This window comes from Leuresthes tenuis, unplaced genomic scaffold, assembly GCF_036924035.1.
Source record: "Leuresthes tenuis unplaced genomic scaffold, fLeuTen1.0.hap1 SCAF_14, whole genome shotgun sequence".
In the NCBI taxonomy this organism is placed as follows: Eukaryota; Metazoa; Chordata; class Actinopteri; order Atheriniformes; family Atherinopsidae; genus Leuresthes; species Leuresthes tenuis.
The window spans coordinates 17730395-17754272 of NW_027325368.1; the positions used below are offsets into that span (position 1 = coordinate 17730395).

General features: G+C 40.7%; 1 protein-coding gene across 1 annotated transcript in view; it reads left to right on the top strand.

Moving 5' to 3' along the window:
- epha4b (eph receptor A4b) overlaps nt 1–23878 on the top strand; it is an 80787-nt gene that overhangs the window by 48468 nt on the left and 8441 nt on the right. The window contains exons 10-14 of the mRNA XM_072363519.1: nt 1389–1497; nt 13497–13564; nt 14167–14292; nt 14579–14764; nt 22330–22391. Coding sequence (XP_072219620.1) covers nt 1389–1497; nt 13497–13564; nt 14167–14292; nt 14579–14764; nt 22330–22391 — 551 coding nt within the window. The remainder of the gene's footprint in view (nt 1–1388; nt 1498–13496; nt 13565–14166; nt 14293–14578; nt 14765–22329; nt 22392–23878) is intronic.

The following is a 23878-nucleotide window of genomic DNA, read 5'->3' on the forward strand; positions in this document are numbered from 1 at the left end:
GAAAAAATGCATCTCTGTATAGGAGATCTTAATTCACACAGATCACTGGAGCAAAAACCAAGGGGTAGCTAAGAAAAGTCAGCACAAATTCCAAAAGAAGGCATTTTGTAGCCATTCTTTGTATTAATCTAAACTTCCGTATCTAAACTTAAATTAGGATCAAAGCAGAACGGAATTCTAAGCCAGTGAGATAAATCCACACACATGACTCTCAGTTTAGTGTGTTGATTCTCAATGAAAATGTTGTAAAACTCTTTGCCACACATCAGTTTCTCCTTTGTTTGCTGTCATCCACCTTCATTATCGGTTCATTGTGTGCTCGAGTATTTTCTGCTTTAGAGGCTCCTTAATGTGCTTTTCAAAGCGATCATTGATTTCTAGACAGACAGGCCGAGTGGAATGAATCAGTAAATATACAGCAATGCACTATAGGTTGATTGTGCGGCTCACAAAAGGAACATATTAACCTACAAATCATTCAATTGTCAATGACAGTACTTCAGAGCTTGATTTCTACTCTTGTGCTGTAACAAATATCATCACTTTGATATGCCTCAGTATACTCCTTGTGTATCTCTGGTAAACGGAGCTGCTGGTGAGATCTCACACAACAGGTTCATGTCCGAGTTAAACACTGTAAAGTACAAGATCGCCTGTATGCATCTGATCTTGTAAAAATCAAATCAAAGTTACTTCATCAGATCAATCATTCCTGTGTGTTTAAGAAATGTCTCTGTGTACCAGCAATTGTAATGGGAGATCAATGCCTATCTCTGCCTGCCTTGGAGTATTAATTTGCCTCCTCAACACACACACACACACATATACATATTCATATATACAGTGCACACAAAGACACACTCGTCCACTCGTGCTCAGCTAAGCCAGATAAATGGGGTATTTGTTTTGAGTAATGGCTCGATTGGTGTGGCGTAAAAATCGATGCATCTTTGCAGAAAGTTCTCGGCGGTAGCCTTGTTATGTGCAATGTTAACATATCCATTTGGACAGCGCAGCCGAATGGGAATGGCTTTCACGTCCACTCTTATACTCTCATAGACGATGCAGAGAGGGAGAGCGCTTTTCATCAAGGGGCCTTACTTACTATTCCATCCACCACCCTCTCTCTCTTGTGCTGGCTTGCTGCTCTCTTTTTCCCCTCCTTCAGCCTCTGTCTTTTATCTCTTTACTATTGCTATCATATTTCATGCTCTCTCCATCTTTCCCCCGCCACATTTGCTGTCTCACTTGCTGTCTTTTTAACTCCCAGCCTCCCTTAATCTTTTCTCCTATCATTTTCCTTCTGCAAAAAACAGCCTCAACTTCATTCCATCCTCATTTCTGCTTGCTTTAAATAAACCACTGTGTTCGCTTTTTCTATGCTGTAGATGTCTTAGCCATTGGGGACCCCAACCAGTCCACCATTCTGGCTGTGTCCATCGCAGGAGGAATCGCTCTTCTCATCTTCCTGGTGACCTGCTTTGTTGTCAGCGGAAGGTAAGGCCAACATATGACTGGCGCTACAAGCAGTGTTTGTGTCTTTGTGTCTAAATAGTAATGATTTTGAAGCAGAGGCCTGTGAATGTCTGTTTTTGTTACCGTATTTTATCCTATAGAAAGACCCAAACTATAAGAAAATGAGTCTAAGATCAAGTATCTCGTACATTAGTATTCCTCCTCTGAGGGTTTGTCTGTGTCAAGCATCTTTAATGTTGCTCAGGAATGATTGAAAACACATCCAAGATCCACAATATTGCACTTTCTCCCATGCTTTTTGTTTAGGTAAACAGCACTCCATGTTAGCTCGAGTCCATCTCAGACGCTGATGCATCTCATGAGAAAACTATAAAACAGGGGTTTTATCAGAGTAAAGCCACTGTCTGGAATTGCTTTAAGCAACCGCCTGTCAACACAGTTTTATTGGGCTGCTTTTCAATGTCTGACAACTTTAAGATGTCTTACAAAATAAAAACAAAAAAGTGTATGAATGAGATCAGTTTTATTGGGAATTCGGCTGTATTGACATACACCTTAATTTGAGGTTTTTTTTTATAAAACAATGCAAATAGAAATAGAAATTCGGAGAACGTGTTTAGGAGGGATTCAACTCGGGTGTGTTAGTCCAGCTTTGAAGCTTCAGGTTCAAATGAAAAAAGTCTGGCATTGGTCTGACTAATTTCTAGTGTCATGTCGACATGTTTAGTTAGCAAGCTTTAAATCCTCCAAGGCTCATAAGTTAAGTTAAGTTAAGTTAAGTTAAGTTAAGTTAAGTTAAGTTAAGTTAAGTTAAGTTAAGTTAAAGAGCACCCATATGTAATAAGCCTATCTGATGATATTCAAATGCAGTCATGTGCTTTATGCCTCTCTCTGAGGATGCGGGTGTGAAAAAGTTGGACGTCCATCTCTAACATTTACACAGCTGCAGAAGTCTGAACAAAGGTTGTGTTCTCTGAATGTGAAGACCGTGGACTCTCTATGGTCACTTTTTTTGAAGGTTAGACGGCCGTTAATGCTTCGTCTCAATGAAGGCCAAAGAGGAGAAGGGGATAAGAGGTAGAGGGGGAAATAAAAGAACACAGACTGGCGCGAGGGGAGAAGATGAAAGGATCCGGGTTAGGTGAAGGCTCTTTTTGGAGAATGCGGGGAGAGAAGAAAAGAGATGACAAGCATCTGTGATTTTCCATACCTGTAACCAAATATTTATCCTTTGAGAGTTTCAACTAGATTAGCCACATTTTAGGAACAACACCCCCCCACATGGATGCAAACATGCTCATACTTATGTACACTGAGTAAAAACATTAGTATTGATTCAGGTGATTGCTTATCAGCTTGAGTGCTCTATTCACCATTGACTAGAGGGGATGTAATCAGCAAAGTCTCCCCAGTGTTGTGCACACACACATTCACACTCACAGCACGTGAACGAGAACACATCCACATGTTTTTAATCAGAGGGGGATTATGGGGTTGTCCATCTAAGAAGAAGAAAAACTACCAGTTAAACATTTTGTGTTATGAACGCACGTGATGACTCAAACACACACTCACACTCAACTAATCAGGTTTCACAGGCTGGGGAGGTGTTAACTAGGTTTTACAGAGGGGTCGATGCTCTGCCATCAATTTCAGGTCTCCCTCATCCTCTTCCTCTCTTTCTCTGTGCTTATTTCTCTTACGATGAGAGGTGTGGATGCTCGGGAGGAAGCGGTGTTGATTATTGCTTTCTATTAAACCTCATCTGTACATATGTCAAAATGTGTGTGTGCGCACCTAGGTGGAGTGTGTATCGTGTTTGTGACTGGGAAATGAAGTGAGGATCAAAGCTGCATCACTAGACAGACAACAAGGAGAGAGATAGTGCTCAGGGGGGCAGAAAGATGGACGGAAGCGAGGTAAAGGAGAAACACAAGTGGCGAATAAACATATTAGATAGGCAGTGGGATTGACAGACTGCTGAAAAGAGGGGGGGAAGGTACATCTGAAGTATGTTGGTGCCACAAGAGAACCACATTTTCAGATGGTGTGAAAGATAGAGAGAAATAGGCGGAGGCTTAAGAGAGATGGAGAGAAAAGGGAGATTGATGGAGGGAGGAGGGGAGCAAGGGTAAAGAAGAGAGAGGTGCAAGGAGCGAAAGATGAAAAGCTGGATTGCAAGTGTGTTTGAAAGAGGAGGAGGAAGCGTACGGAGAGATGATGGGTGGGCGATTGCACTGTTAGGTGCAATAGGACTGTCATCCTTGAGGCTTCTGAGGAATTGAGAGAAAATCTAAAACTAATCTCCTCTTGTGTTGTCCATACATCCCTTTTTTTCATCTTTTCCATCTTATCTGTCACTCAAATTCTTTTTCACTCCCCGCTCTCATTTCACCCTCTCTGCTGCTGCTTTTCTCCACATTTTGCCCCATCTCTTGGCTCTCCGGCTTTCATTTCCGCTTCTTCTCTTGAAATTTACATTTGGATGAATGTATTGACAATCTGATGTATTCGCTGCAACCAGCTCAATGTGGACAATGATTAAACTGAAACTGACATTGAGAGTCAGCCAGGTTTTAATTGATTTTCCACCAGACATTTATTACACCCCCTTTTCTCCCTTTCCCTAAATGCCAGCTGTTTAAATAATCATTAAATTGGATAGAAGTGCTGAGGTTTTTGTACTTGTTTCCCATTATTGAATCCACAATCCTGGTCACATTTAGCTCAGCATGGTTGAAGGTTCTTATGACTGAAAATATATGCCCACACAGTCTCTTTTTCTCACATAACCCACTCAGACACATATACTATTTCTGCAGCCTTTGCTGGCAACGTACTGAACAGCGATACCTCATAAACGACCTGATTTGCAGGCTATTCTGTTCTCTCCTGTTCTCATTTAATAAAGTGCTGTTATGCTATTGTTACCGCAGGAGGGAAAACATGAAAAAACACCCAAAGCTCCTCAGACACAGCATGCCGCTGACAAATCACACCAGTTATTGCTGTGTGCGTGCCATTATTGCTCGGCGAGTTTATGCGTGCAAGTGTGTGTTTGTGTGTGAACTTTGTGCTTTTGTCCTCCTGAGGGTGCTTTGGCAGGCTGGCAGGTGCAAACGATGGGGAGCTAGCAAGCAACTGGCATAGTCATGGATTCAGCAGATGGCCTTTCACTCAGAAAGCATTCTTCCCTTCGGTCCTCACTTTCTCTCACTCCTTGTTAAACATGTTACAGCTTCTGCCTCCCAGTATTTTAGTTTTTTGTGTGTGCATGTTTGGGCCCCAGATTTGTCTGCATCATAATGATCCTTCAGCCTTACAAACATCTCCCTTCCTGAATAGCTGCAGGCTTTGGTTATGTGCCAGACTCCTGTGTTTTTCTATATTCGTGTTTTTAATGTGGGAGTTTTGGTGAGAACTCAGTGTGAATGGGTTCCGTCTACATGGTGCCTGTGTTTTTTTTTTAAGCTGCTTTATCTGATTCGTGTTTGAAAGTCGGCCTTTAAACTGCATGTTGTCATAGCAGCAGATATTCTGCAATGGTTCAAGAGCACAATGTGAAAAAGAAAGTTGCTTCAAATTAAGTAGTGATCAATTTAACACTTAGGGTTTTTCTTCTTATAGTTATCATTTATTTTTCCAATAAGTTGAGATTGATCAGAAAGCTAGATGCCAACATCTTACTGTATAGCTGAGTCTAGAGTATGGAAAAATTCCGGGTGATAAGCAGAGAGAAAACAATACCAAGAAAAGTGAGCTGTTAAATTGCTGCAAATCATGGCAGACAGACTTCTCAGTCCCTCTTACAGAGAATGTTAACAGCTCCCCTTTCTTAAAACATCATCATACCTTGTTTATGTGCATGTATGTTTATACGATGAAGCTTTTTCACCTCCACAGCATCTGTTGTACAGCCAAGGGTTATTCTTGAAAACTTCAAGACACAAAAGAGGAGAGGGAGGATGAAAAAAACAGGGAAGTGTGTGCTAATGAAAACAGGCCGCTGAGAGAGTAGAGAGCAGCGTTAAGAGGCAGCCAGAGAAAGAGACTTGAGAGAAACTGAAAAGCTACAACACTAATTGAGTTTAAAACAGCTCAGAAAGTGTGTGTGTGTGTGTGTGTGTTTGTTCGCTTGTTTGAATTTCAAAGACTATGTGAGGAACTGAAATGAAAAACACCAAAAGTGGGAAAGAAAATATTCTGAAGGTTTTTCAGTTTGGATGCAATAAAAAATTTTAAAGGAATGATCGAAAAGAAACAAGGGCCCAAGTAATAGAAGTATGATTGCCAAATGATACTCACAGTAAATTGGGTGAAGGTAAAAAAAAAACATTCCTTTCCCTGTGAGTAGTGTTGGTTTGTTTCCTCGATGATAGCAGTAGTAATGACTTGGCAGCCAAAGGATTCTGTGTATTCAAATCTAAAAGAAAACAGGCCGGTGTGAGGTGGTTTTTGTGCCTGTACGTAACGATGGTGAGATGTGTGTAATGTCATTAGGCAGATTTGTGTGTGCTTGCCTGGATGATGGTGCTTTCAAATAATGCAGCTAAGCTGCAGGGTGTAGCCAAACACAGCTTTGTCTGCAGTTATAACAGCTGCAGGTGTAGAAATCTTTCACACAGGCCCTGTGCCAATGACCAGAAGCTGCAGCAGGACTGAACTAATCACCTACAAACATCCTACAAAATCAAACTGTTTTTGTTCCTGATGTTAAAGTTTATAGTACATTTGAATATATTTGTCAGACATACAAACACAAATGCGCATTTACGATCTTGACCTAATCAAGTTACGTCGGTGTAGTAACATCATTAGGGAAATTAGTTAGTTTCACATTCCGCACACAGATCCGTTAACAAATATGAAGGTACACTTCAATTAATGATGCAGATGACATGCTTTTCTCTGCCTCCTTCCACCCTATCGCATTTGACCTTTCATCAGGTTGTTAAAAATTCTGCTACATTACACCAATTACCGCAGCACAGCTCCTACCCCATCTCCACCTTTTCCTTTCCTTCCATTACCACTCTCTTTAATGAGAGGCTTCGAAATGAAATGTTTCCAAACAGGGTGTTAATGAAACATGGACGGATTTATTAGTCATAACTCTTCAGCTAATCATTTCCCCTTTCTAATAATTAGCCCGAGCAGAGTAAATCTTTTTATACTGTGGTCAGAAAGTGCTGAACCGGTGCCAGACACGCCCAAGACGGAAAGGGGAGAAGACCAGAAGAAGAAATCTTACTCACCTCAGTTCCTGAACATTCACTTAGATCGACAAGACTTTTGTGAGAGTTTGTTTTTTCATGCTGTTTGGACTCTTGATTATTCACATTCAGCTTTTTATAAGCTCCTTTGTTTATTAGCAGCCAGGCAGTGAATGCACTTTGTTTTTCAGGTGATGAAGGAGGCTTAATTTTGCTCTGAGGTAATGAGTGTGACTTTAATTCATTGATTTCATTCCCAGTAATTATTTTTTATTTAATGGCTTGATATTAAATGGAATCACCATTATCATGAGTAATGATGGGAGCAGCTACCCACAGCAGGGTGTGTGTGTGTGTGTGTGTGTGTGTGTGAGGAGGGAGTGATAGAGAAAGTAGGATAGATGTGTCATTCCATTGTGTCATGCTGGAGGGGTGACTAATGATTTACTGATTTCATTTTTCTGGTCGTTCTGATTAGCAGTGGGAAAATAATGTGAAGAGACAGGAAATGAAAGAGGGGAGAAGAGACAAGATTAGAGGTGACAAAAGGAGAGGAAAGGAGAGAAGGAGGTGAGAGCACAGGGGAAAAGAGAAGATAAGGGGCAAGGAGGAGAACAGAAAGGAAAAGTTACAACACATCGCCATCCACATAAAACTCTACTCATATTTGGTCCACCTCTTTATACTTTTTCAAAGTCTGTCTGCTGTCGAACTTTGTTTCAAGGTTATTCCACCATCCATATTTACCTCACTCTTTCTTTTGCCTTTCTGTGCCTGACATGCAGAATTGAGCTTTTCATTCTGCCCTGACAAAATCTCCCTTTGTTTGATCTCCCCTTTGCCTCCCTTTCTGTTTCTTTGCCAGTCTTCTTTATGTTTTCCCATTTCTTCTTTTTTTCTCTGCCCTCTGATTTCCACTTATTTCTCCTCCGTCTTGCTTTTCTGCTGTCCCCGTCTCTTCCCCACACCCTTCAACCTCCAAATTCTCTTTGAAGTTATACCATTCTTTTTTACAGAGTTTAATTTATCATTTTACGCACTGCGGATCGTTACAGCTTAACAAACTGCACGTGAGAGAATTTTACTTTACGTGCAATGTGATGACTGCACGTCTGACATGTGAGAGTGGACGTTTTCTCACCTCTGCATTGCACCTTCAGGCTTTAGAAAAAGCAGCACAGTAAACAACAGTAACAACGGAAACACTCAGTGCTCATTTTAATAATCAGAGGACTTACAAGTCAGCAAAACTCTGAGACGGACATGTTGTGTCTCTTTTGCATTAGTGGAGTCAGGCTGAGGGAGAAACGGAAGCAGCAATGGAGCCTGAGGCCAACGGACCAATAAATGAAGAGCTCATATATTACAGACGAGATTAGAAAGAGAAGCGAGGCTTTTATTGTAACACTTGCCAGACTGGCTTTTCTTTTAGGCCCCAAAAAACTGATCCAATAGATGATAAGAATATATAAAAGAAATATCACACAAAATTGTTTTTATTATAAGTTGCCTTTATATTGGCTTTTCATTTTTTTCCAAGATAAGAAACTGTAAAATGTGCATGTGTCATGTGTGTAAAACAAATACAGTTTAAAGTTTAGCTTAGAGACAGGCATGCGTGGGTCAGACTTTATCACGATGACTTCAGGACAGACATCTCACTGATCTTCAAACAATAATTAACTCTTCTAGCTGTATTTGTTTAAAAATTTAAAATTTTCGAAGAACTGACCATAATGCGTTAAATTCATAGAGTTATCACCTGACAGACACAGATGTTCAGAATTCCCATCATGTTCATGTGATTGACCTTGGACGGCTCTGGTTTCCTCCAAGTGTCAAGTCGATTAAATACTCCAAATTGTCTTTTTAAATGAGTCTGGTGCTGGTCTTATGATTGACTGGCATCCAGCCCAAGGTGTTTCCTTGGTTTCAGGGCATCGTATGCTGGGATGGGATCCAATAGGTTCTAGTTATCTCAAGCAGAAGCAAGTGGGTACGAACAATGAGTGAAAGTTGTATTCTATGAGGTGGAGTTAATGAAAGTATCACTTAAAATGCTGGTTCACTGACTGGTTTCATTTTCTTCAATTTACTGTTAAGTAGTGGGTTTGTTGAGCCCTAAAGATAGATGCAATTGCTCTTTCTTTCAACATGTTTTGCAGTCATGCTGTTGCCTGATACTCTTCATTTTCACTTCTGCTTCTATCTCACTTATCTCCTATCTCTTTCTCCCATTTCCCTTCAGGGCTGAGTTATGTACTGATTATGCTGTACTTGCCCTCTGTCCTTGTTAATTCTCAATCCACGCAGCCTGTACTTGACTTCTCCATCCTTCTTTGTTTCTCTCTTCCCTATTATTAAGATTTAACATCTCTTCTTTGTTGCTTTTCCCGTTGGGCTATTTTCCCTCTCGTACTTCTTTTTCTTCCACTTTACCCTCAGTTCTTATTGTTGAAGCACAAACACAGCCTCACCTCTCTTTCTGTCTGCATCCCTTATGTTAACCTTGGAGTTTCTCATCCTATGGCTGCCTCCCCGCCTCTCCTCGTGCTTTCCCTCCATCTGATTGCTTGTTAGTTGATATGCAGGCTCGGACCCCCATTGTGCATTCTTGCCTGTCAGCGCTCTCTTTCTCCATCTCCTTCTTGCTCTCTCTTTACTCCTCTTTCCAGCTACTCCTGTCAACCATTTCTTTCTTTGAAGAAAAAAAAACAGCCACATAGAGGCTAGAGGACAGAGCCTGTTCACAGAGGATATATAGAGGATATATATATATATATCTATAGATATATATATATATCTATATATCTATATATATATATAAAGGTATACATAGTTTTTTTGGACAAGGGAATGTTTTCACTTTCACAGAAATTGAGAGAGATAAACAGCAGCAAGGCAGAGGAACAGAAATAAAATGGAGGAGGGGCAACAGTGACAATAATATATGGATGGGGGCTTGCTGGTAGAATGATAAATGGGTCTCGAGTGACAGAGTATTATATTAAAAAGTAAATTGATATGCAAATGTGGAGTGTGTGGCTTTGGAGGACAGGGATAGCCTGTTGTCCTCGCTGAAGTGGAACAGAGAGGTAGAGAGAAAAGTGAGAGCCGGACTGTGATAGCGTTAAAGGAGTATATTAATGTGTGTGTTTTTGTGTGATTAGTGCAGGACTGTGTACTTTAAGTGAGGATGGATGTACAGCCAAACATGTGGGACATGTGTATTTCTTGCAGAGCATGCAAAGGTAGTAGTAGAGTAGGATGTCAGCTAAGTGGAGCAATAATTTCTCCCTCTGTGACTGCTGGTGCTCATGTCACGCTGCGGGACAGCAGGGGAAAGAAGCCGCTGGTAGAGAAGGGAAGGACTCTCTCCTGCCTCAGATCAGAACACTTTAAATGTTCTATCAATAGCTGACCAAAAACATTCTTTATGACTATGGAGTGAACAAAACCACATTTTTTTTGTTTAAAAAAAAAACTTGTGAAATAGGAAGTGGATGTTGTCACTGTGATGTCACTCATTGATTTGTGAACGGCTTAAGAAGCCTTAAGAGCAGCTTTATGCTGAGAGGACAGAGCAAGAGACATCTTATATGCAGTACCACCTATGAGATTCCTGCACATTGCAAACTGTGTTTTTGGACTAATTTGATGCACTTTACATAAGATGAAATGTTACAAATCCAAAGAGGCTCCCAGTTTTGCACACTGTGAGTGTGTGTAGAATCTGCCATTTAACAAGCCTGTGTTGTGCCAAAATCTGATTCCCCGCAATATTCGATGCCCCTCTTTTGGCTCATTTAATAGAAGTAAACCAATTATGGCACTTTGAGATACATTCAGGTGTGTGATATTGGATTTATAAGCCAAGTTTCCATTGTCATTTTTTATTTGCTTTTGGAAGATGTTAAGAAAAGGCAAATTAAATTAGCAGAAATTGGTAAATAGAATAAACTGCACTCATTTGAGATATTTTTTGCCCGTTTCAAATAGGACTTAATGCAAATCAAGAGTAATGAAAATAACTTTGCATACTGTGTCAGAATTTGTGAAAATAAAAAAAAACATGACTTATCAGCCATTTCCAGCCTGAACTAACAAAAAATAAGCACACTGTCTCTTCACAGTAATATCCCAGATTTTCCCAGAGATTAAATTCCCAAAGAGGAGCTCTCTCCATGTTCCTCTTATGGATTCTTATGGATTCTAGTTGTTGTTCCTCCTTAAGGTTTGGTTACAGTTAGGATGACTACTTCTACCGAATAACAGCTGCCCGTGAACCCTATACCTCAACACTCTGTCAAAACTACACCACCTAGTTTATTTACTTAAAATCAATTTAAGGAGACACGTCTTCACATTTCTGTTTTGCTGCTTTTGGAAGGATTGCTTTAAATGTGCTCCGCAGGTGTATGAAAAATGTCTGTATTTGGTTAGTGTTAAAAGTAACTATAATGTGAAAAAAAGATTTCCTTTCATTTTTAAATGTTTCTTTATGCTTTGAAAAAATAAATTCACTAAATTTCCTGAGAAATTAAAATTAAAGAAACAAAGTAAATAGAAATCAGATTTATAAGACCTCGATATACCTTTCACTGAATGGATAGCCAAAGTGTTTAAAGCTGGGATAAATGCAAATGAGAAAGTATATCTTTTCCATCGTGCAATTTTCTATAATGGTTTCATATGTGAACACTCAAGGATAAAAAATAGGAAAATAAATACCCTTGGTGTCAGAAAATGGCCTCCACGTTGTCCTCCTGAGTCCAATTCTAGTGTCTTTAACAGATGAACTGGAGGTCAGCTGCATTCAGTTGAAGGTATTGAATATCTGTTTCAAACACGTATATCCAGACACAGCTGTCGAGGGAAACAAAAGCCGCAGCCATGTCAGCTTTTCTGCCATGTTTAAGACTGCAGCGCTAATGACTCATGACACTTCTAACTGGAGAGGAGGAATGAGTTGCTCTGTAATTACTATGGAAATGTGTTCATTTCCCATCAGACACACATATATATGCAGTCACTGAGAAACACACACTAACACAAAAACACCTCCAGCAGTGATGGGAACGTGTAACCGACTTGGGTTTCGCAGAACATGCACATGTGCATGTACATGTGGGTGTGCCTGTGCATCCCTGGGGGATTCACAAAGTTGGAGCAGAGGTGTCACCCATGTCCCCATTCCCCATATGTTTTAAACACATGCCCCTAAGCACTGAGTATATGTGAGCGTGAGTCAAGGGGATAATGATGGTCCCTTGGTGTTTGACTAGCTAGAGCTCAGCTGATAACCAGGTGGGACCCATGCTTAAGAACAATGAGGCCCCTTCCTCTTTATCATCAAATACCACCAACCAGTCTATACTCCTATTCACGCGTGCCTGGGTGTGTGTATTCCCAAGTCAATTTATTGATGTCTGGGTTATAATATGCATTTAGCTGTGTATAGTCAACACAAGGAATAAACAATACATTTACTGAGCATAACAAAACCCTACCTTTCCTTAGTTTTGTTGGTCTGTCTCATTCTTAGTCATAGAGCATTACCCGGTCTCCTCTCCACTTAGTATTCTTTTCTTTTATTAGTTTTGACTTCATCTTTTTCTCCGGTCCTTTTCTTTATCAAATCTTCGCTCACTGTTGCTTTAGCTTTCTTACTCCTTTCTGTCCTCTCCGTTGCTTTCTTAAATCACGTACCATCTGTGCCGCAGATTCCCAGTCGCTGTTGGCCCTGAGCCCAACTCAATTTATCTTCTTGATGGACAAACATACTGAGTGGATGCTGCTATACCTGTAGAAGATGTGGGGACCACAAGCTAGTCCTCTGTGGCTCCAAATACATAAATAAACTACAGAAATATAGAATAATCAAAACAGACAAAAACTCTAAATGACTTCTGCAGGCATTCACTAATTGCATTACAAACCATACAGCCTCTTCTTTTTATCAGACAGAGAGGAGAGGAGAGGAGAGGCTCTAGTATTTATATTGAAGCTGGTAAATTTTATATGTTAGTGCTTTTATATTTTATGTTTTTTGTTAAACTGAGGCAGAGCAGTAAATCTCAGAGACAGTATTATAAGCGTTATGGGCTCTTAAACATTGTTTTTGAGACACTGTCCCAACAGAGTGGAGGAACTATATCGTCAGAAACTTGTGAAAATTACACAGACACACGTCCTGGCGTAAATCCCCCTATGAGGTCTGTAACAAACTAACTAACACTTTACCACAGCTGCTCAGCAGGATTGAGTTGATCAATCTGTCAATATTTTGCATTGATCTTTGAACTGACCCGCACCGCAGGGTGTATGCCAGTGTGCAGAGGGAGGTGAGAAAGTGTGTATGTGTGTGTGTTTTATGACCAGGGTCCATAGATGGGTAAATATGAGTGACTCAGAGCATAAATGTGTGACATTTACGAAACCTCAGGCATAATAGCTCAGAGGAGGGTTGACTGGTAGATACGGAGAAAAATGAAAATATGAAAGTAGATTTTTTTTTCCTCCAGGCTTGTCAAATACTATGTAGAGACAAAGGAATTATCTAGTTGTTGACATATGTACACAGCTGTTGGCAGGGCATCGTCTGGGAGTTTCATGGAAATCACTCAGTTTTGATATTGCAAACAGATGTGTGGCGTTCCAAAAAAAAAAGGGAAAAAAAGGATTAAAGCGATGGGAACGTCTACACAGTTTTATGGGAAAAGAACTGGCATTATTTTGTGTGTCTTGTAGGTTCAGACACAACATCAGTACAACATCCTGATAGAGCTGTACATTTCTTTTGTTCAGGCATTGTGGATACATCAAAGCCAAGCAGGACCCTGATGAAGAGAAGATGCAATTCCAACATGGCCGAGGTAAAGATGCAAAGACGTTCATACTCACAGACACGAATTAAACATTTTCTGTGAGACGTTTATCATAAAACCAGACTCTTCACGCACCTGCCATGAATCACGTCACTGACTTTATTTATGGCTGGAAACAACAGACTAATCCATTGTGCAACACCATGAAATTCAGCGTTTGTTTGCTCACATAAAACAGGCATACTTTGCTTGCTATATTTTAGAGTTACATAACACGGCAACAGTGTATCTTTGCAGTATTCTCAGCTGAATAAAACACATTGTTCCAGTTTCCTGGCAGAGCGACACTCCTTATGGGTTCCTGTTAAAATTATGACTCGTTTTAGCACCGTTGCTAACAGAATAGTTATGTGCATCATTATGTAATTATTTGCCACCTGAAAAGAGCACCCCCGCTTCAGCTCCCATTTCAATATGAGCTTACACCACACAAGTGTCCATTATTACTACCGTAATAATGAGAAGAACTTTCTGATGTAACTCTATGTTGATATCGTATACCCAAGTTAGGATGATCTTCTCCCAACACTTATAGGGAAGTGTATACATTAATTCAGTTCTCTCATTTCAACATTTTCCCACTCATGCAGTGAAGCTCCCAGGCAGCAGGACTTACATCCATCCTCACACATATGAAGACCCCAACCAGGCTGTCCGAGACTTTGCCAAAGAGATAGATGCTTCCAACATTCGGATCGAGAGAGTTATTGGAGCTGGTGAGTTGGCAGTAAAACTGCAGAGAATTACTTTATTGAAAAAAGTTAGACATGCCCAGTTCTCGCCATATTTCTGTCTGTAAATCTGCACGTGTAAAAGTGAATCATTCATTGAAATCTGAATAAATGTGATCTATGCATTCTGGACAGATATCAACACAGTGTAGAGTCAATAAAGATGACCTATATAGCTTCTAAAATCTCAAAATAGAGGGGACGCATGTTCAGCGATTGCCCAAGCTCTTTTGAATTTTTTTAGCATGCTTTTGCGTCTGTTTTTGTGTAGGAGAGTTTGGGGAGGTGTGCAGCGGTCGGCTGCGTGTGCAGGGAAAGAGGGAGATCTACGTGGCCATCAAGAGCCTGAAGGCGGGATACTCAGACAAACAGAGAAGGGACTTCCTCTCCGAGGCCTCCATCATGGGACAGTTTGACCATCCAAACATCATCAGGCTGGAGGGCGTTGTCACCAAATGTGAGCAAAAACAAAACCACTGTAACATTTGTTAAATCATACTACAGCATCCTTTCTTTCTCTTCATTTGCTTTCATGTGTGTGTGTGTGAGTGTATGTGGATGTTATATATCAGTTTGAAACATAGCAGAGATGGTGGTGATGCAAATAAGAGCTGACCTGTTTCAGATAAAAGCTCTATTACCATGGTAACGCAGCGGTGGCACATGGCGGTGTGCGCGAAATGCAACTGTCCACCTCTCAAACAGCCACTTGTTTACTTCACATGATTGTGTTTGGGCAATTAGAGTCAGTGTGTGTGTTGATGCAGGTGAGACAGACACAGGCCTGGTTCAACAAGATAGCTGATTCGCTATCACTGGTCTCTCCATCCATTCTGCTTTCAAATCCCTATCTCACACTCCTGCTTTCTCTCTCAGTCAGTGTCCATCTAATCTTCTCATTCAGTCGCTCCCCGTTTCTTCCTCTTTTTCACTTGCTGTCTCTCTGGTTCAGTCAGTCCCAGTCTCCCTTTCTTACTCTCTCATTTTGTATCTCTCCCTTTGTCATTGTCCGTCTGTGTCAGAGAGCAGACATGATAAAGACACACAAAGATCTTTTCCTCTTTGGGTGACCTTGCTCGTGCTAAACGCATAAATCCAGTTCAGTACCCCGGAGCTCTGATTTACAGAATTGGAAGGAACCACAAAAATAAGCGGTAGGAAGCCTGACTCTATAACTGGCTATCCCTGTCTTTATGACCCAGTAGTTATGATGACTATAGTACAAAGTAGCAAAAGTCAAACATTTAGCGATTATGAGCAGCACAGCTTGCACGTGATAGATCTTTATCATCAAAATGATTATTTTGTTTATGACGTGACTCATCCGTCATCCACCTCCTAGTTCAGGGTTTTTGCAAAACTGTTACAAGAGGTGGGCCAGGACGTGCGTAGCTTATAAAGACACCACCTCTACCTTCTGTGCAGAGGTGAAAAATAACCAAGAACATTTACATAAGTACTGTACCATTCCAATATATTTCCGAGGTGAATACTATCATTTCTACTTCATTTTAATTTAATTGACAGCTAGAGGATTTTTTTTATCAATGGATAATATAAGATGGTTTTACACTATCAAACTAGTGGTTTCCAGCTTTTTTCTTTTCTGACATCTAACATAAAGCAGCGACTGGCATTCATCACAGTTCAGTTGTTCAGATGCTGACAACAGCTCCACTAAACACTATTCTCCTCTTTATACTTCTTATCTAGTTTTATCTCATTAAATGTTCAATTGATTTGCTGATTCACCAAATACAGAAGATTAGACAAAACCGAATCCTGATTTTTTTTCTTGCTTGGTTGAAAAAGATGTCAAGTCATTACAAGTTACAAGTAAACCCAGCGTAATGATATCAGCCTCCTTAGTGAGGGCGCAGTCTGATATTAGGTCTCTTTGCAGTGCTACTCCTGCTGCTCTGTCTTTCTTCTGATCTGACACCCTGTTATGCAGATGCTTGTGAGCGATATACAGACAAAACAAAGAGGGAAGTTGAGAGGCAGTACAAAAAAACTGAATTTTAAACACGCAGGCAGACAAATAAACCTCTTGTTCTTGCTCCCATCATACTCCCCCTCTCACACACTCAGATTTTCGGTCCATCACACAGCAGTGCTCTGTGGCACCCAGGCCGACAACAAAAAGGCAAATGCATATGCAGATGTGTCTATGGTGAATATCAATAATTCATTACATTAATTTGATGTGTTTTTATCCTCATGAATATTCTGCGATGTGCACATTACGAATGACACTCCACTGCATTTCTTATTCACTTCTTCCCTATTGTTTCGTCTTTTTTTTTTCTCTAAGATATGAGATAGACGTGCAACGTGTAGACATGTAATTATGTCGCTTCCTTTTCAGTAATTCTGTTTTTAAATGCCACAATAACTTCAATAATTACCATCAAACACTTGAAATTTTGTCGCTGTGCAATTGGGACAGCAGAAAAAGCTAAATAACCAAGCAATCTATTTAAGTATAATAAAGCTGTCTTAACTCTGTTCTGTTCTTTGAATGTAATGATTATATTTATGACCCTATTTTTTATTTTCGAGTATGTAATGAGTGTCTGTCTGTGTCTAAATGCGATTCTTTGTGTCTTCCCTCCCACCTGTCTTCACGGCACATTGAGGAACTGATAGAGCCCCAAAGAAACAAATCTCAGTAGCGGAGCAGTAATTTCACAGGTCACAGCTCGGGGTGTGTTTGTGCGAGCAAGGGGGTGAGAGTTGAGATGGGTCAATAATTCCTTCAGGCCTTTTTCTCTGGCACCAGCTGGTCCCTTCACACCGCCCTCAGTCTAATCAGACAGGCTGACCCTGATTGCTCTGGACTCAGGTGTGCTGGATTGGTTTGTGTAGGTGTAAGTAGAAGGAGACACAGATCTGTAGTCATATCTGTTCAAGTAGGACCGGGAGTGCTGTAGAAGTAGGAGCAGCGTCAGCAGAAGTTAAAGTAGCTGTGGTAGTGTACGGTAAAAGTAGCAGCTGTGACGATATTATAGGACTGTAAAGAGAAGGCAACAATTTATAAAGAACAGTTAGAGAGGAAAAAAAGAAATACCAGTTGGCACCTTTTTGCCAGGAGTTGTATGGGAAGACTGATGCTACTGTGAAATCTGTTCGTTAGATAGTGGCATGACGTTGCTGTGAGATGCTACAATAAATGTTCATGAATGTGCTGCAACAAAATTCCAAATACTGATCCTTTTTATTACAAATGATCCCCCTGAATATCTGCTCAGTGAAATAAAGAGCAAACAATGCTGATCAAACTTTTATCAAAGCCATTGGTGAGGTCCTCATTTTTGGTGTTTAATTCTCATGTTAACAAAGTTAAATCCGAAGACGATTTGTTGATTAGTTTAGTTTGAATAAAACGAATGAAAGTGAAACATAAATTAACTCTGAAAGAAGAATGAAAAAAGCTTACTGAATGGTGAACTATCACAATAACTGCAGCCTAATTTCGTGTTAAATTTTATAATGCACTCATTTAGATTAGGCAGTTATGTTATTAGAGTAATACTAACTGTATGTGTGCTCCAATGAGACGTCCAATCGAGATGACCAAATAGACCGTTTGTTTGTACCATTAAATATTACCCATGACAGCGTCCTCAGGGAAATATAATATGAGCATTTCCACATTGGAGCATTCTGAAGTGTTTCCTATAACAAGCAATAAAGTATTCTTATGGAGGTAAAGGGGTGGGAAATGGCACAGTTACACACTCTTTTGTACACTCTTTTCCACATTGATATGCCTTCAGCCATAGTATGCATTTGAGACCTACAAATGACAGCTGTTATTTCACTTCAATGCTTTACATTCAGTCAAAAACATGTCCATTTTTTGTGATCTTAAAGAGGTGCAATAGACTGTTTTTGGCGATAAATGCTGCTTTAGAATTACAAAGAAGACTGTCATGATAACAAAAGTGCTATCAAATGTAAGAATAACTTAATTATGATAGTCTATCAAGTTGTTATAGTGTTTTCACAGATTTTGGAACTTGTTGTTTTGATGGGGTTGGTGACATTAGAAATTCTTCGCTGTTGTATTTGTATTGGGTTTTTATGCATGAATGCATGTCTACACTGTCTGCATTTCCTAGTTTTATTCATTTTCCTGTGTGTGTGTGTGGGCGTGTGTGTGTGTGTGTGTGCGTGTCTGCCATTGTGGGTGGGTGTTTTCTGTTTAAAACCTCATAAGCTTTCAGCCGCTGCCATGTGCCACTCTAATAACCTACTCTGCTGTCTGTCACCTGATTGTTGCCATTGTCATGCTAATTAGAGCGCCACATGCAGAAAACGCGGAAAAAATAGATTTCCTTTCTTTATCTGCCTTTTTACACATCAGAAAAGTGCAGCAATCTGCCCCCACCCCCTCCTCCCTGCCCCCCTCCATCTCCTTATCTTCCTTTTATCTCCCCAGTCCCTCATTTTATCCATCGTCCTTTATGTGTTTTACAATCACTGCAACAATCGGCTCATTTGGAAAATCCTCAATTACAGAACTCCATCCCATCTGACACGCACACATTGACACTCTCACACACACACACACATGCACACACACACACACACACACACACACACATTACAGGGCTTCTCTACAAAGGTACTATTGACACCAGGAAGGCGACATTTGTCACCCTTCCTCTGTTTGAAGAAACTAGTGATTAGTTTTAAATGTGTGTCTTTGTGCGGCAGACAATAAGCATTTCAATATTTTTTGTCAGCGTGTTTGAAAGTATTCATGTTTTTAATACACTAGCAGACATGAAGGTTGGACTGCACAGACAAATGGAGAGGAAAGGAGACACGATGGGGAAAAGGTGACAACGGGTGTGGGATGTAGGGAAGAAAGGGGCATGGATGGATGAGATCGGATACAAGAGCGAGGAATCGAGAGAAGACTGGGCTGGAGAATAAATGAGGGTGGTGCAGAAAGAGGGGCGGATGGACAGGAGGAGAGATGGCAAATAGACAAATGTGAGGAAATGAAAGAAGATGATAGAGCAAAGAGGGAGGAGGAGAGGTGAAGAGAGGAGAGAAGATAAGGTTATTGAGTTTCTGTCTGTCTGTTTCTCCGCACTCATACAACCTCACATGGCCCTTCCCAGAACAGAGATCTGTCCTCTGTTAAAAGCTTTGTATCATTTAGTTCAGACCCTTAACATTAATCAATACGGCAGTTATTTCATTTTCTCGTTTGTACCTTGGGCCGCCTCATTCAATAAAGCGGTAATGTGGCCCACTGGCACACACACAGATAGCTACTCATAATTTGATTGTCCACATGTATACAGAGTCTATCACTTTCGTTTACACTCACACCAACTCACTCAAAACCAGCCTATGTGCAGTCCGTGGTCTCTATCACATTCATACACACAGCAGTTCACACATTCACACACACACACAATGCCTAAATTATCTTAGTTTTATCCTGGGGAAAATAAGACAGTCACCCCTCTCTTAAGTGCTGCAAAAAAGCGCAAGCTAATTTCTGATCCATTCCATAACACTCTCCACAACATCCAAGCCCCATCTGCACACACACACACACACACACACACACAGGGATGTGGTTCTAGCGCAGCAAACGGTTGCGTTATTTCTGAAGCGGATGAAAGGCAACAAATTCAAATGAATGTGGATGTGATTAGTTAATTATGTGCCTTCAGGAGAAAACTGAAGAGCGCTCCTGAATGTTTGGAGGAGAGGAACTCTGTGACATGCTGTAGAAGTGCCGTCCTGTCAGCATTTGTGTGCTTGGAGTGTGAAGGGCATGTGATGAAGTTGCTTGAAGTGAAAGGGGTTCATTGTATCTTGAGTGTGTCTGTGTGGGTGAATTTGTGCTGGCACCAGACAAAAAGCAAGATAAAATGAGCTAATGTACGGCATGCGTAGTGTGTGTGGTCGCTTTTATCAGTAACTTTTGTTGTCTTTTAGAATTGAAGGGATAATTCTGCATGCCAGATAATAGCTAAGGATAACAGCGTGTATGTGTGACTACATGTCCAGCTCACATGGTCCTCTAAATTGAGATAACATAATGGATGGGTTTCATTGTATTTCTCTCCTCACCACATCCAACACCATGAACCTGGAGGCAAAATTCTCTTTTACAGGCAACATGCATGATGCTCATACACACACACACACACACACACCTAGAGTCACACATTTATAAATGCATGCTCAAACACATAAGTAGTTTTCAGGGTAGTTTTTTGTGGCTCTTTTCCATTTCATGGCTGTATACTCTGATAGAAAGCCTGTCAGAGAATAACACATGTATTCACATTTAAAGGCCTTTAATCAGAAACACAGCTAAACATAAAAGCTCACAGACACTGATACAAATCTGCTCAGATAAACAAAAACCTGACTCAGACCTCCTTTCATTCAGGGTTAATTTGCATACACAGCACATCAATGTTCTCCACCGCTGATCTGAGCTTCAATCAAGTAGTCATCATTGTGCCAACCATCCCCACTCGCCATGGCCTGAGACCAGCCCTCTCCCGCACACACACACACACACGCACACACACACACACCCTCACACACACACACAGATACAGCACACACAACACAGGCCCCGTGTGGAGATAAATGTGACCAGCAGTCCTCACCCCCAGCAGAAGAAAATTCAATTCTCTTTCACTTTTATCCCTGAGACTAATGTTACTGTCAAAAAGGACACCACCACCAGAGACCGGGCGGCTCCGTTTGTGTGTGAGTGTGGGTGTGTTTGCTGCAGTGAGATAGTGAATTCATTTAAGGTGATGTATTGCTGTCTTTACCTACAATCTTACCGTAGGCCTCTGTGGTGTTGTTCCTGACTTTCCATGACATGCTTTTGACCCCCCTCCTCCCTCCAATCCAACCCCTTCTCTGTCTTCTCTCCTTTCTACTCCTTGTCTCCTTAAATTTCCTTTCCTCCTGATCTGTCATAGCCGCTTCTTTTTCCTCCCACATGCCCTCCATTTCTTATCTTCTCTCATCCAGCTTCATAACATTTATCACAATACTCATTGATGAGCTTCTAATTTCTTTTATATTTGTCCTTTTTGAAATATTGGATCTCAAAAGAAAGTCAGAAAGAAAGAAAAAAAGAGACATTTGACCAGTTTCACCAAAGAAAGTTTCGATTTAGTGTATTTGGGATTATTTGTTCGAAAAATAAATCTCATCTCATTTCATATTGTACAAAAGCTCTACGCCTCTCTTGTTTCTACCTCACTCTGTTGCGTCTTTTATCTCTCCCTGAGGTCTTTCTCCGAGCATCACTGAGGTCTGATTTGGGAAATGTGAACTATTCATCACGGCTGACATAGTCTGTGTGTTTACAAGCCGTGCGCACACCCACCATCATTTGTGGCTGCACTTTGCATGTTTGTTTGTGATTGGCAAAGCTTGACTGCAGGGGGGTGTTACCAAGGGAAAGGCCTGTAAAACAGGGACAACTGCAGTTTTTGGTGTGTGTGAATGTCTGTGTGTGCGCACATACACGCATGCACATGTGTGTATATGTGATTGCAGGTACTTTGTTAATCATTTGTAAGCCCCACCAGATGCCATGCAGGGGATCATAGAGCGTGGGGCCTGTCAGTCAACCTCCCCTTCATCACACACCCCTGCATACAAACACAAACTCATCCAGGTGCAGGTGCACAGTGATCCAACCACAACCCCCTTCCCTTGAGGCTTATTAGTATTCATGAGATCTCAGGAGGCCCACTTACACACACACACACATATTCTGGTGGATTGGTCTATTCTAATTATCTCATGGCGTTTATGGAGAGGGCTGATTAGAAGCTGTCAGTGTGACTGATGACGACATGCCAAGTTATCCCCTCGAGAGGCAGGGAGACAGAAGGAACGGCTGGTCACAGCTGCGGACTTTGATTCTTCTCCGTCCTCATCTCTTTATGGTTTGTGTATTTCTTCCTTGTAACTCTGCCCTTCTAACTGTTGCCTTATGTCATCCCTCTGTAGGTAAGCCAGTGATGATCATAACAGAGTTCATGGAAAACGGATCTCTGGACACTTTCCTCAAGGTGAGCTGGGGCTTAGCGGGAAACAGCACATCATTCTCATTTAATTGAAGGCCAGTGCCATCCAAGGCTTTACAGAGGCTACATATAAAATGGTGTCCCATCTGTAAAGAGTCTGAATTTGTCATGGTCAGTATCTCAAACCCACTTGATGGCCCATTATTTGTCAAGCAAAGTTTTTTTAAAAAGGGGACTGTATAAAAGTTAGTGCATCTTAAATTCGATGGCAACGTCATGTCTCTAAAAAGTTGGATGGGAACAACAGTTCTGCAACAGAAAAGAGCATTTCAGAGAGACAGAGTCTCTCATAAGTAAAGATAGGCAGAGATCCATTAATCTGCAAAAAAAAAACTCAAAATGATGAAGATTTGTAACATTCCATCATCTACAGTACATAATATCGGCATAAGATTCAGAGAATATAGTGACATGTCTTTGTGTTAGGGATGCTGGATGGCTGGATGGCTGGGATTCTTGGGTCGTCAGGTGACAAATTAAAACAGGCATGATTCTTTATAAGAGTATGAATTGCGCTCGGCATCCATTTCACTGGACACTGCAGCATGCTGACAGAATGCTGACAAATGTGCACCAAAATAAAGTTTCCAAAATGTATCTGCTTTGTCTGCCACAGCTCAGAACATTTAATATACTTGTCAAGTATTTGAAAATGTTACTTGGAGCTAAATGCTGAACTCCTTACCAGGGAAGTAACTTAAGGTGCTGCTTTTTTTCTGAACTGACATAATGACCAGAGAAGAGCAAGTCACTTAATACATCATAATAATAGCAATTTAGATTATGGTAATTAATTACATGAACTGATTAAATAATTATTCCTCCTACCTCCTGTCCTCTCACAAACCTGCAGACATATTAAAGTAAAAAACTATGCATTTAACAAAACTGACAGGTGGTGTGGAGTGTTTCCAGAGTTAATTAAAAACACAAAGGTATGGTTCTTTGTGTAATGTGAAATTAGATGCTTTAGCTGTGAAGCCTGTAGGTGCAGTATTGATTTAGCAGAGGAGCCTTGAAACGGGTTTTGCATATACCCAAGATGAATAGCGTGTTGCAGTCCTGGTGTGCCTCATGTTCAACATCCCCCTGATTCATATTCAGAGGTATTTGTCGGCCAGGAAGATCACTGCTCTGCTCCAGAGTCATAAAGGCTGTGATTATGGGTCCGTTACTCAACAGACACCAAACCAATCTGCCACACTGAAGCAGAATAAAGTGACAGATATAAAACAGCTAAAGCATAGCATTCTGAAACACACACACACACACAAAGCCGCATACGGATGTATGTTTTAATAATAACAATAATACATTTTATAAAAACAGAGTTTTTGTATTACAGTCTGTTTAGTCGTGAAGGTCCTTAAAGTTTCCACTGTGACTCAGTGTAATTATAGAATTTCTACAGTTCGTCTGTGGTATCCATACAGTTTATTTCTTTAGTCATGACCATTAATCTTTGCCTGAGG